The sequence below is a fragment of the Ursus americanus genome, chromosome 7, assembly GCF_024610735.1.
Source record: "Ursus americanus isolate L20-20 chromosome 7, mUrsAme1.1.p, whole genome shotgun sequence".
Lineage (NCBI taxonomy): Eukaryota > Metazoa > Chordata > Mammalia > Carnivora > Ursidae > Ursus > Ursus americanus.
In genome coordinates this window covers 39,292,865-39,307,643 of record NC_142133.1, presented here as the reverse complement: position 1 = coordinate 39,307,643, position 14,779 = coordinate 39,292,865, and the positions used below count along the sequence as shown (strand labels likewise).

At 46.9% G+C, this 14,779-nt stretch overlaps 1 protein-coding gene across 6 annotated transcripts in view; it reads right to left on the bottom strand.

Annotated features, from left to right (window-relative positions):
- Positions 1 to 4,128: 4,128 nt before the first annotated feature.
- SEMA4F (ssemaphorin 4F) overlaps positions 4,129 to 14,779 on the bottom strand; it is a 29,567-nt gene continuing 18,916 nt past the window's right edge. For 3 of the 6 annotated variants that reach the window (XM_045788374.2, XM_087863603.1, XM_045788375.2), the window contains 5 exons: positions 14,474 to 14,696; positions 14,224 to 14,333; positions 13,953 to 14,113; positions 10,058 to 10,116; positions 7,464 to 9,809 (listed from right to left, as the gene is read on the bottom strand). In XM_045788374.2, the coding sequence (XP_045644330.1) occupies positions 9,199 to 9,809; positions 10,058 to 10,116; positions 13,953 to 14,113; positions 14,224 to 14,333; positions 14,474 to 14,696 (1,164 nt within the window). In that variant the 3' untranslated portion in view covers positions 7,464 to 9,198. The other 3 variants (XR_006777879.2, XM_087863604.1, XM_087863605.1) reach the window with 3 other exon arrangements.

Below are 14,779 nucleotides of genomic sequence, written 5' to 3'. Positions count from 1 at the left end.
CAGTATTTTCTGAATGTTTTATAATAAGCATATTTATATGACCAAAAAAACCCCAATAAATCTCTTTGCCCACAAACACATGTATATGGGAGTGCATGCAAATTCATTTCAAGGTCATTGGGACAAGCTGTGTTTCTCCTAAAGTGGTCAGTGTTAGTGACTTAGGGCAATTCCCAATTCACCCTCATCTCCCAGAACACCCAAACTGATCTACTCTGCCTGGTCACTTCCTCTCTAAAGGGGAGCCCCAGACCTGTAGGTTCCAGAAAAGCCTAGTATGGCCTGATTCCCCAGGTGACCATGGCCCCTGACATTAGCACCTATAGCCAGTTCTAGCCCCATCCTAGCTGTTTACAAAGACTCCCAGTCCTCTGCAGACTGCCCATCTTGCCCAAAGAGGGCTCTTCCTTGCAGTCATCCAGCAGAAGCTTTCATCTCCCCAGTAGGTGATTTAGAAATCATTCTGGCAGCCTCGAGCCTCCATATGCCAGGCTTCTCTGACCCACTACTGGGCTGAAGGTCATGCACAGAGCATGCCAGGTCCAGTAACCTCATCCAGTAACCTCTTGAAGACCTTAAATGTCTCCCACCTGTTCCCCTTCCCAGGGGCCCCTGCCCTGCACTTCAGACAGCTTGGTTGGGTCCATTCTGCTATCTCATTCCTACTGGCCACAATTTTGTGTCTGAACCCTGCACCTGCCATCACCCACCTCATAGAAGACAACTGCCTGGCATAGGTTGCTGTATATGTGGTCCATCCAGTTCTCATGCTGCTTCTCCACTCTGTATCCTGGAGGTTCTAAGAAGGCCCTGACTGGGCCTCAATACCTGCCGGGAAGAGAACAAGCTTTGCCGCCTCCCTGTTTCAATTTGAGTCATAATCTAGCAGGCCCTCCCTGGAGCCTCTTCTGCCTCATACTCATCTCACACCCCACCAACTTCCCTCCTGGCGCAGAACCCACCATACCATCAGAGGACAGTCAGGTCAGCTCCAGAAGCCTGGACATCCTTGCCCTAGCCTAGAACATACTCTTCCAATTGCCACAGTATTGGAGTGAATGAGCAAGTCCCAAGGTGACTCAGTAGACTGAGATCAAAACTGGCTTTGATTATACTGGGACTTGAAAAGAGACTGGCATAGTCATTCCTCATGTCTCCAGACCAGCTCCCTGTCAGTATCACCTTTCCATAACTCAGGTACAAGCCAGGAAGGAATGCTCAAATACAAATGCCTTCATACAGATTGGCTTTGAACCTGATAAACTTGACTTTATACTCATTTCTTCCTGGCTTGGTTGTTTGACTTCTAACTCCATAATGTTTGAAGAAAAGCAAACGAGGAAAGGGGAATGCGGCAGGAATCAGGACGTGACAGCCTGAGAACAATTACATGCTAGGACCCGGGAAAGTGCAAGACCTCAGAAGCAGCAGCACATAGCCCTAGGCCCCTGACACTACCACAGAGCACAATGCTGATGTTTATAATGCTAACCCCAAGTCATGGGCAAGCCTGGCTCACATTCAGCATGCTCCCCAAGGATGCCTAGGTGCTTGCAAAGAGCTCCCAGACTTCTGAAGGCTGCCCACCCTGCCCAAAGGTGAGAGGGCTCCCCTTTGTACAACCACACTGCACAAGCAGCATGGGTTGATTCTCATCATCTGAATGGCAGTTCTCAGAAAGTGAATCCAAATGTATTTTTACTGTTGCTACATTTATATACTAACATATTTAAAGCACAAATAGTGTTGTCTTGCTGCATATGTGCTAATTTCTAGAACTAGCCAACGAGGGAAAAGAAGGCTGGACCAATGAACTGTTAATGATTTAATTTCCTGGTTAACTTCACCTTCCTCATCTGTAAAATACAGTAATATAATAGCTGCCTGAGTATTCCAAATTACTGTGGAGATAGGCTATGTGAAAGGAACAAGGAGGGTGTTTTACTTTAGTAATTCCTCTTATCTAGATTGAGTCATGGATCAAAATTACAAGAGGAAGGAATATTACAAGTACATAGTACTCAAAGGTTAGAGATTAGGTGTATCTCATAGACAGATAATTGATTTAGAATTGGGCACGGTCAGAGGACTTCCCACCAACATTAGCAATGTGCCATTCTCTGGGAAAGAGCGACACCTACTGCAGCCTAACTGAACTGCAGCTGGCCTGGAAAACCAGGAAGCTTCAAACTGAATGACTTGTGTACAATTTTAGCCACACCTGAGATAACACCGCCAAAATAAAAATTAAGAACGACCACAGTATTGTCCCTTGAAAAAAATCCCAATTTTCTTTCATTTAAAAATAACGTCTGCTATTTTTCATATTCAAATGTAATGCATATTCATCGTAGAAAATTCAAAGAAAATGAAGATCGTCCAATAGCACCATTCTCAACACTTAATCAACACTTAGTTCAGAACCACTGCCATTGCCATCATCAACATTGTTCTCTCTTCAGTATTCCCTCCTTTTTTCTTCTTCCCGTTCCCCCCATCCATGCATATTGTAAAAGCAAAAATAAATTAAAAATCATCCCTCATCAGGGATAACCATTGCTAACAGCTTGGTGTGTATTATTCCACACATTTTTATGACAATGGAAATACATATCTATTACAAACCAAATGAGCCATGGTGGTTGTCCTTCAAACCAAAGACCACCAGGAACAGGCCTGCACTTGAGCTTCTCAGTCTGCGGTAAGGGAGAACACACACCATGGGCACTACGGGCGTCTCAGTAAGAGGCTGTTAGAATTTATAGGACTTGGGTTTGAACTAGGCGATTTACAGGAGGGTTTAAGGAAGCTGGGCTCTGCTCTGGATTAGACACTGCCAGGAAGCAGGGTAATTGTATGATTGGCTGCCTTAATAAATGTCACCCAGAAGGAGGGACAACCAGGTAGAGGCTAAAGCTGGTGCAGAATTGGTAAAGGAACAGCAGTCCCTACTGTTAACCAGGACAGGAGAACAACTGGTCATTTTTGTGGTTTGGACAATGTTCCCATTTCATCTGTGTGCAGACATGATCATGGAATGGCTCCATCACATCACAGAGTGGGCTTCTCTGCCGTCGCTGTGCTGTGACACAGAGCTCTAGAGCCTCACCATGATGCCAGGGGCTGTCAGGGGCTGCTCTTCTCTCCCTTAGGGTTGTCTCTTTTCTTCACCTAACAACGTTGTGGACATTTCTTCAAAGTCAATATTGAGTCTTATGTAACCAAATTTCCCTTGTTAAATAGATTTTTTCTAATATTTTAGGCATACAATACTAAAATGAAATCCTTTAGAAATACATCTTTCCACACATATACTGTTATTTCCTTAAATTTCTAGATGTGTAATTACTGGGTCAAACAATGTATACACTTTAAAGTTTTTAATAAGATATCACCAGAATGCCTTCCATAGAGCGTGGACTAATTTCACTTTCAACAATAGGATAGAATACCCAATTCCCCATTCCCAAGCCCTCATCACCACAAAGTCACGAAGTATCATCAATCTTTTTTTTTTTAATCTTTGCCAGTTTTGTAGACCAAAGCACATCTTGTTTTTAAAAGTTCTATTGTGTAAAATTGGAAACACCACAAGGACCAGATGAGGCATACGGATCTCACTAGACTCTACTACATCGGACTGTGTCCGTAGCTTCGAGCCAGTCGTTAGGGGGCACAAAGCCTTCTGTTGGTGTCTTGGGTCTGTTTCTCAAGCTGCCAGGTAAGAAGAGATGTATACAGAAAGGGGCGTCTTTGGGTTTGCCCAGATTTGGGACACACTCTGACAACAGTGTTTTTCAAAGTGTGTTATCTGCTCACTTGTCTGCCTCCCCACTGAATTAGGAGATTCAAGGGGCCAGGGACTATGTCTTCCTCACTTTCTTTTCCCATTTTTTTTTATTGTGGTAAAATACACGTAACCTAAAACTTACCATCTTAACCACCTTTAAGTGGTGTTAAGTACATTCACATTGTGCAACCGCGAGCACCCTCCATCTCCAGAACTCTTTTTACCTTGTAAAACTGAAACTCTGTCCCCATTAAACAATCCCCCCCACCCTCCTCATCCCCAGCCCCTGGTCAGCACCATTCTAGTTTCTGTCACTATGATTGTAACTACTCTAAGTACCTCACAGAAGTGGAGTCATACAGTATTTGTCTGTTTGTGACTAGCTTCCTTCACTTCTCATCACGTCCTCAAGGTCTATCCATGCTGTAGAATGTGTCAGAACTTCCTGAAAGTACTGTAAGAAAGAAACAGGCTGTTTTAAGCCACTAAGAGTATCTGGTTGTTTGTTATTATATCATAACAAAGCCTGTCCTGACTAGTACAGCAGTAAATGCCTGAAAGAACACAAACTTATCCAGCAAAGCAAAGGTTTTGTCATAAACCTTTGTAAAAGTAGCATGTGGACATTTTGGTTTCCCAACTAGGACTCCATAGGTTCACGTGCCTTTTTTTTTTTTTTTTTTTGAGTACAGGTGATCACAACTTATGATGAGCTATAGTATTATGACAAAACCACAAATTACCTAAATCCAGTACATGTGAGAGGTGATGGGTTTTGAGTCTGATAAAAGATTGATTTGGTGGATATCTGTGAGGAGAAGCTACATTAGGGCAAATGGCTCCTGCAAAGGGTTGGGGGAAGGTCCTCCTTCTTCACTTCAGGCCCCTAGTGCTCACTTAGCTCCACCCCGCCCACAATCCAGTCTGCTCTCTCACTCTATAGGCCAGTTCATAATGCCAGCACTCTGCACTCAGCCAATTTCAGAAATGCTATTAGTTACAGTGGGCATGAATTTTTCTCCATAAACTCACAGGTACAAAAAAAAAATTACTTTATTTCTATAAATCAAATTAACTGATTCTCAGCTCCCAGTCACTTCTGGGGGAAAATATTCTATTTCAGCCATCTCGGGGTGGCCATCCTTCTCTCTAGAATTGAAAGTGAATTCAGGAAACTTGGTGCGGCTCCCGGTGAAAGGCAGAAGAGTCTGGTTCCTATGATCAGTGATGAGAAGTTCATCATCTGAGCTGACAGAGACAAAAGGTAGGCAGCTCCATCCTTCTACACTAAACATGGGGACACTTCCCCATAACCTCAAAGGTCATGACTGTCTCCAACATCCATACATTCTCCCCCCCCCCAGAGCTTGTGGAGAAGCTGCATGGAGGCAAGGGGTAAGTCTACGTCACTAAAGAATAAAACAGCCATCCCCATCTTCACCTCAAGGAAGGGCCACTCCTGCCTCCTTGCTTCTTCTAGGGGAAGGAACAGGAGCTTACCTATCACACACAATGACATGTCTTAAAAGGAGAGTGCTGGCAATGGGTGCCAAGTCCTGGCATTCTCGGGCTTGCAGGGGAGAGTTCCAGCGAATCTATCTGAGGCTGATTAGAACCCCTTAACCGACAGATAGGAAGTATGCCTCTCAAGGCCCCAGGCCTGGACTTGCCCCATGAGTGCTCTGCCTAAGCCTCTACCGGAGAGGTCTAATCAGCCTCCTCAATTCTTAACTGTCAGAGAGTCCCTGGAGTGAACCCAGCCCCGGGAGGATTTTATTCCTAGCCTCCTCAACTCAAAGTCCTTGCTTGAGCTTGAGGGTGGGACGTGGGTTTTTGGGGCCAGTATCAGTTGCTGATTCCTCCTGTTCCAACTGTGGCTCCAGACGCAGGTAATGAAAGCCCTTAGCTTGTGGTCTGCCAAGCTCGGAGTCCACGAGAGGGGTGCCAACTCTGACATAAATGAGGATTACCATACCTACCAGTAGGCAGGTCGGAGATTCACCTGTAGCCCTGAGTCCCAGGCCCCGGATGTCTAGGGAAAGCCTTAGTCCCATGGCTGGGAGTTCTTGAAAAAGAGAGAGGCAGAGAGTTCGTGGTTTGCACTGATTCCTCCATTGAGCCTGGAGCAGCTCCCTGATCTCCTATCTGCACCTTTCCAACCATACCTGGCTTCATCTAACATCCTCAGGAAGCTAGATCATTCTGTGGCTTGCCCTTCCCTACCTCAACCAGGACCTGGTGTTTTGCATCAATCCAGATGGGCCACTCTGGAACCACACCTGCTATCTACTGGCCACACAAATTGCCATGTCACAGAGAGGTACATCCCTAGACCCCACCAAGGGTCTGCATTTAAAAACAACTGCAGAACTATGTTTTGTTATTTTTATTGCTAGTTTCTCCTTCAGTTGGTAAAGATGATTTTTTAAAAATTCCAGTCCTGCCTCTGCTACAACCAAAAAGGCCAGTCTTATCCCCAGACCCCTGCAACACAATCCGTGTGCAGTTGACCAAGAACAGTCAGTGGTAGCCATGACTGCCCCCCTCTGACAGGGACATAGTAGCCAGGAGGGTCAGGACCCAGCAGATATGGAAAGAATCCTTTTCCTGCCATCCCTGAGCCACCAGTGAACTTGCAGTCCTGCTGGGGAAAGGGAGGGTGCCTGAGAAAGGAAGTGAGTCAGCCTCCTGCTGGGTGAGGGCCAGCAGTGTGCTGGAGCTCACCTGGCTTGTATGAGTCAACTGCAAGCATCCTCTCTGGCTCTTTCGGTAAGGCCATGTGGGTAGCAGCAGACCACTGGTTAGGGGCAAGCCGAGAATCACAATTTATGGACTAGGGGCCAGAGCCAAAAACAGAGGAGAATTTAAGAGTGAGGGCCAGAAAGTGTGCCATCTTTGGAATCAGGGGATAAACACAAACACAAGGCCCAACCCTCCCCCTCCCCGTGGCTGCTTTAACGTGTGAAGCCAGGCAGATCTCTAGTTGCCAGAATCCTCACAACTCTCCCTGCAGGAACCCTGCACCCTTCTCTAGCTCCCCTATCCACAGACAGACCCTCTCCGTCCTCACACACCTTCACAGGTAAAAAATCATGCCATCAGTTATTCACTATTTCTTTGGGATTGGCTTTATGTTCCTGTGCGATCACTCACTTTGGGGCCGTGAACTTCACACCAACCAAGAGGTGGCTGTTTTCCCTTCATGCCTATCTCCCTCTTCCTCATTTTTTCCCTTGTCTCATTTTCCTCCAACCAGGCCAAATGCCCCAAATCCACTCTGATCTGGTCCCTTTCCTCCTCTAGGAGACCCCAGGCCCCTCTGACATTTCCTCACCTCTCTTCCTCCCCCAAAATGGAACAAACCCATAACCTTAAGAGAACAAAGTAAAGATAAACACAAGAATACAAGACTTCCTCCATTCTCATATAGGACTAAGAAGGTCACTAAGCTCAGGCATGTCACAGGATCATAGAAACCACAGGCCCGGCCTCCCAAAACCTGGACACCAGCAGCTAAGATCTGGCCAGAGATGACCCAGAACAGGATATCTGCGTGAGGCAATGATCCTCCTCCCACGAAATGGGGCTTACACGGACTGCATGTGTCACGGTTATCATACGGTTCGGCTTTAGGATTATGGCATCATAGGTCAATTTTTACAATAACAACATCTATGGTATAGATAGTGTTTATTGTTTACATGTTTTCCCATTAAATCCTTGCAGCAACCTTGAGGTAGGTATTACTATCCCCACTTCACAGATGAGTAAACCAATGTTCCTGCATTAGATTACTTGCTGAAAATCATACACGTATTAGTGGCAAAGCCACTGGTAATTCCAAAACCAAGGGGACTCTTTTGAATAGTTCACAGGTTGCTGCCAAGGAAAATAGAGCTGAAAACTTCAACTGGGAAGGGCTGGATCATTCACTGGAGTTCAAGGGGGTCCCTTACCAGGGATGAACGAGGCACATACACAGGCCAAGACCAGAACTGAGCAGGAGAAGCCTAGAGCATCCAGGAGCTGTGAAGCAGGAAGATGTCTTTGTTTGGTAGGAGTTGATAGTATCTTCAAATATACACAGAGCCCAGCTTCCAGGGACCAGAGAAACAAGAGGGCATCCAGCGGCTTCAAGTCCTGGGGCTGACCACAGGGAAGGGACGGTGGGGCAGGAAGAACTGCCGCTGAGTGGCACTCCCTCAGCTTGACCACTGGGTGGCGACCTCGAGGCACAGTCCTTTAACTTCGTTAAGGCCTTGAGAAGCTGATGAAAGCCATACCCACCCACCCCACCCCCCATAAAAATACAGACTCACATGTACAGACAACATTTTGCATACGATTTCAGGGAGTCTGTGGACCCCAGGTGGAGAACTTTTGACTTAGGGCAAGGGTGTCAACCTGAGTAAAGGCAATACAAACCTATTTTTATGCAACTTCTATTTCCTATGACTGTTTCCCTTTTGTTGTCCCTTAATACTTAGAACGTTGTAAAGTTTTTTAACGGCAGCCAAAGGAGGTTCAGCCTATACTCCAGCCAGAGAAAAAACAGCTGTGTGTGGCAGTGGTGGCAGCCGGGAGGCAAAAATAAAGAGAATGATGGGGTCATGTGTACTGCTGTCCCTCCCACCCAAAAGGTCACTTTGGGAGTTTTTCCTCTACTCAAGAGAAGGGCTGTGGGAGGTGATGGGGATGGGTTGGTGGTTTGTTTCCTTCTAGAAAGGAAAGCCATTCCTTCACTGGCTACAGGGTCTGAAGTTCTGCAGGCAAGGTCTCGTTCCCACCTTCCCCCATCTGACCCCGCAGGAGTACACCTGAGCACTGGCCCAGTCATGCATGCACGTGTGGCCAGGCCTCCCCCAAACACCTGCGTACTGACACACACTCTTTCATGGAAGGACAACTGGGTTGGAGGGCATCTCAGGGCAGAGATTTCACGTTGCAACATGGGGATCATGCACTCCCCACAGAGAATCCGATAAACTAAGAGAATGAACAAAAGGACTTAATGCACACTAGCCCCCCACCATCTCTAGCACTCTCCCTTCCGGCCAGGGCTCACCAGAAGGCAAAGTCAGAGCGATGTCCTGTTCCCCATCCCCAAACTAATGGGCCCAAGATAAGGGGCCAAGGCTGAAGGGGTCGCAGCGGTTCAGAGGGCAGAGGTGGGAAAAGTCCTGATTCACTGGAGACAGCAGCTCTGATCTCTCATGGGAATCAGAAGACCAAGCACAGGCTTGGCCCCAAGTCTAGCCAGGCCTGGAGAGGGCAGACATGGAAGTCTAGGTGATGACCCAAAGACCAAAGAGAACTCAGAGCCCATGACTGTATTCCAGGACCAGTACCCCCAGCATCTCGATGGTCATCCCCCTCCAGCGGTCACCCGTGCACTAGTAGTCACTTGCTTAGATGGACGTTTCATCACATGTGGCTAGAGGAGCCCCAGTAAGCCGAATGTGGGCTGGGCTCGGGCAAGGATCAAGCAGGAAGGGTGGAGGGAAGCCACCAAAGCCACTGCCCCTCTTGGCTAGGGCCAGGGGCAGCCGCTCATCTTCAGGAGAAGGAGAGGGAGGGTCCTGGCTGTAGCTCGTGGTCCCAGATGGTGGGGCCCCTAGGTCCAAGCCCACCTTGTCTCTAGCCAGAAGTTCCCTCTGTCGCCGTCGCTGCTGACGCCGACCAATCAGGAGGAGAGTCAGGGATGCTGCAAGAACCCCCAGGAGAAAGCCGGCCAGTCCAGCCCCTACTGTGTGGGCCTGACTTGGGGGACCCCGCTGGCTGCCCCACACCAAGCTGTAAGCAGCTACCACACGAGCCGCCCCCCCCTCCTGACACTCGCAGGCATAAGCACCCATGGCGCCTGGGGTTACCACCACCTCTAGCCCGTCCCGCCGGGGGGTAAGTGCAGTCACTCCACCGGGCTGGTGCCACACACAGGATGCCCATGCTGAACTTGGGGAACATGGCAAGACCACATGTGCTGCTGTAGCCACGGGAACTTCAAACACTACTGGGCGTTCTGCAGAGGGAGAGCAAAGACAACGAATGGTGGTAATGCTACCAGCTGGGATGTAATGCAGCGAACTGTGGCATGGTATCAGACACAAGAAGGGGCCATGGGAACAAAGATAAAAAGGGGATTCCCAAAGACAGTAAGACCATGGGTCACTGGCTGCCATATCTTCCAATTTTTAAAGTGGATCCCCAATAGACAGTGTTCTAGCCCCTTTCACCCACTCCACCCACATTCCCCTAAACCATACAGACCTCCAGGCTCTTTGGGACACAAAGAAGAGACATCTGCTGACTCTATGTCTTGGACCAGCCTGTATAGAAGAGAATATTTGGTAAATCCAGTGTCAACATCCTCTTCTACTATCCTCGGTACCAGTAACGTAATGGGATCACAGCTCCCATCATCTCATAAATCACTCCTGAAATGATCACTCAACATTCTCTTAATCAATAAAATTTCCCCCAATACCCTTTTTACTCCTCATGACACTGGCCATGATAAATTCTACACATATTTCCAGCAGACCACAGAGAATTAAATTTGCAGATCTGTTGGAAAGGTGTTTGGAGGGTGCTTCCAATGTTCCAAGAAATGTTATCTGGGTATCCACAACAAGATTTCTCTGGGGGAAAAAAAAAAAACCATAAAAACTACAGTTAACATTTTTTCTATTAAGACAGAAAACTTCTTTTCTATAAAAGTTAAGCAAAATTCTACGAGGGTCAGGGAGATGACTTTTTTTTAACATATAATGTATTGTTTGTTTCAGGCGTAAAGGTCTGTGATTCATCAATCTTACACAATACACAGTGCTCCCCACAACACCCCAATGTTCATCACCCAGCCACCCCATCCCTCCCACCCCCCTCCACTCCAGCAACCCTCAGTTTGTTTCCTGAGATGAGGAGTCTCTTACGGCTTGTCTCCCTCTCTGGTTTCTCCTTGTTTCATTTTTTCCTCTCTTCCCCTGGGAGATGACTTTTTGTTTCATAAAAGCCGCTCATCTCTATGTAGGAACTTTCTGTCTCCAACACCTGTTGATGTCTATTAGCCTCTAATGGATCTGTTTCAAACAACACAATCCTGGTACTTCCAGGATATGCATGGATTGTGCCTGACACAGGGACAGCAGGACAGACTGCCCACTCTGAACTCCCTGTCACCACTCCCCAGAGGGAGACCTCCACCGAGCAATCCGTGGAGATCAAGTTCTATCTGAACACACAAAAGCCTCAACCAAAGATAGACTCCATTTGAGTGTTAACTCCTTGCACATGAATCAAGGCCCCTGAAATGAGCTCCAAGACTGGTAAGAATACATTACAGTCTTCTGAGTAAAACCACAGTCACTTGGTCTGGCTGAGAGTGGGGAACATGGGAAGCCATATGTGCAGCTATAGGCACAGGAACTCCACAGTCTGTTTTCCTCGCTTGCATGAATTGAGGTGCAGAGAAGTATGGACATGGTGGGGCTCCTGGGTGGCGCAGCTGGTGGAGCATCTGACTCTTGATACTGGCTGAGGTCATGATCTCAGACTCCTGGGATAGAGCCCCACCCACCTCGCCTCAGGCTCTTCACTCAACCGGGAGTCTGTTTCTCTCCTCCTCCCTCTGCCTTGGCGCCCTTACCCCTCACATGCGCTCTTGCTCTCTCTCTCTCAAATAAACAAATAAATAAATCTTAATAAAAAAAAAAAGTACCCACTTGGTAATGTCTTGTATTACAAAGAAATATACTAGCATATACACATACCCACACACCCCAACCCATATGTCTTAAGGGGACCCTGAGGCTCAAGTATACAGGATACCCAAGAACAATGAAATTCTTACTTTAATGGCTATTAAAACAATAAAGCCTTGCCTTGTCTTCGACATTTAAAAGTTCTCTCAAGAGAAACTACCAGATTAAAGCTCTTAATGAAAAACTGATTCCTAAAACAAGTACTTTTACTTCTAAAATATTGGTAACCTTATGGTTCAGTAATATGTAAAAATGTACTGTAAATTAACTGGGCTTCAAAATAGGAAATCTCAAAGTCAGTTTGAAAAAAATACTTTCCAAGCAATCGAATAAAAATGTTTCATTAAAGGGAATCTCACATGAAACGTAAAAGACTTCAGAAACACACCAATCAATTTCATTTGATGGACACAATTTGGATCCTAACTTAAGCACCTATCTTGAAGTCTACCCACTGAGATCACTGGAACACTGATTAGATGTCTCATGACATTAAGTTAATGGTATAATAGTGATAATATGGTTTTGTTTTATTTTTAATTCTATCTGTGTTAAAGATATATACTGCAAGATTTATGGATAAAGTGATACAATGTTTGAGATTTGCTATAAAATAACTGGGAGTAAGTGAGGGTATTGGTGAAGCAAGAGTGGCCAGGAGTTGATAGTTGTGAAGCTGAGCAATAGATGATATGAATTCACTGTATTTATTCTACTTTTGAATGTTTGAAATTCCTTATAATAAAATGTTTTTCAACAGAGTCCTTATCTTGGGGGGGGAATGCCTGGGCAGCTCAGTCGGTTAAGTGCTGACTTCAGCTCAGGTCATGATCCAAGGGACCTGGGATCGAGCCCCATGGCAGGCTCTACACTCAGTAGGGAGTCTGCTTGTCCTTCTGCCTCTCCTTCCATTCGTGCTTTCTCTCTCTCTCTCTCTCTCTCAAATAATAAATTAAATCTTTTTAAAAATTTAAAAAGAAAAAAAAGAGAGAGAGTCCTTACCTGGTAGAGATACATATTGAAATATTTCAGATGAATATGATGTCAGGGATTTGCTTCAATGTGACATACAATTTTAAGCTAGCTGCTGAGGGGAAAAGAGATGGTCGGATCCCCCAGTGGTCAAAAGGAGACCAACTAAGAGGTTGCCAGAGTAATCCGGTCAAGAAGTGGTGACAGTTTGGACTAGGGAGATAGCAGCAGAGAAAGGGGGGAGTGGCTGTGGACTGCAGACATGACGGATGGAGCTTGAGTCAGTACAAACTGCACGACAGCACAGGAAGTTCTGGCTGGGATGGAGGTTCCTTTTGTGCAATGATGAAAACCACAGGAAGAGCATGTGAAGGAAAGAGGAAACCACAGTGCATGCTAAGACCTGCTAAGCTTGAGTTGCTTGTGATGCCTTCCAAGGGAATATCAGGTAGGCGGTGAGAGAGGGAATCCCACAGCTCAACTAAAGACACATCAGTGGTGGTCAGCGGCACTCAGTGTCGAAGAGAATGGGAATGAGATCACTTAGAGTGTGTGGAAGTGTAAAGAGAGGACTGAACCCTGAGGAATACCGACATTCAGAAGTGGAACGGAAAAGGAATCAGTAAAGGAGACAGACCGGTGGGGGAGGGAGGAAATCCAGGAGAACGCGGAGTCATAGAAGGAAAGAGGCTCGAGTACCGCAAAGAAGTAAGGAACGAGCAATCAACAGTGCAAACACTTCTGAGAGCTCTTGTGTGTGGCAACCTGGAGCTCAGTCACCCGGTCAGGGCAGGTCCAGCACAGAGGCAAGGACAGTGATGAGGCAGCGCCAGATGTACAGACACACGAGTCAGTATGGACTGACAGATGGACACACAAGTGACACCAACAGAATACACACACAGAAGCAGGGCAGCATTAACAGATGAGAAACCCTTTTTTTTTAAGTAGTTCCACATGGGGGGAGCCTGGGTGGCTCAACTAGTTAAGCTTCCAACTCTTGATTTTGGCTCAGGTCATCATCTCAGGGTTGGGAGATCCAGCCCCGCGTCGGCCCTGCACTGAGCATGGAGCCTGTTTGGGATTCCCTCTCTCTCTCTCAACCTGTCCTTCTGCACCCCCGCCCTTTGCCTCCCACTTGCACTCTCTCTCAAAAAAATAAAATAAAATAAAATAAAATAAAATAAAATAAAATAAAATAAAATAAAATAAAATAAAATAAAATAAAAATAATAAAATAAAATAAAATAAAATAAAATAAAAATAAAGTAGGCTCCATGCCCAACATGGGGCCTGAACTCATGACCCTGAGATCAAGAGTCGTAGGCTCTACCAACTGAGGAGCCAGGTGCCCCCACAGATGAGAAACAGACATAAACATGTGGATTGCCCTGGGACACCAGGCAAGAGACCAGCGCAGCAACACTCACCCGCCATGCTCCCCAGCATGGGCCACACACGTATCCAGCCGGAAGCTCCAGGCACAGACGGGGTCTTGGGCCAGAATGCACTCTGAGCAGCTCTGGAGACGGCCACAGTTGGTTGTGTTCACTTGTGTCACCTCAGTACGGGAGCCCACCAGGAGCCAGTTCTACAGGAGAGTGAGGAAGAAGAATATGCTGGATCTCCCAGACCTCAGGGTAGTAACTGGCTCTGGACTCAGATGTTCCCCCACCAGACTCCCCAAAATCTATAACTCACTTGAAACAATTTCATACTCTCAACTGGCTGTGGCTCTGGGAACAAGGCCAGATCCTCCAGGACACTGAGCTGGGCTCCAATCCGCACTGCTCGGTGGAGGTGTCCGTCGTCTAGGAAGCAGACAAGTGGCAAGACATAATGATAGAAGTGTACCCGTGCCTGGGGACTCTGACACCTGTACGTAGGGGAGCCGCTCTGTGACAGGAGCATGTGTACACAGATGGGCAACTCGCTTGACTATTAAACATACCTGTCCCCAGGTAGAGCACATCGTACTCTTTCCCTGAGAGGCTGGTCACCCTGTGGGCCACAACTCTGAGATAGGCTGTATCCGTAGTGACAAGCAGGGGATGGTCATCTGTTGGAAACACTGGCCTGTCCATGAGGGGGTGGTCCCGGATGAAGGTGAGCACACGATCAGGCAGCGAGAGCGATGAGCCAAACTGCTGGAGCTTCATGTTGTTGGTGATGCACTAGAGGAAACACAGGATGGGTGACAGTTTCCCAGGAGCCGGGAAGAGTCCGTGATGCTTAGTTGGGCCCTTCCTCTCCTGCG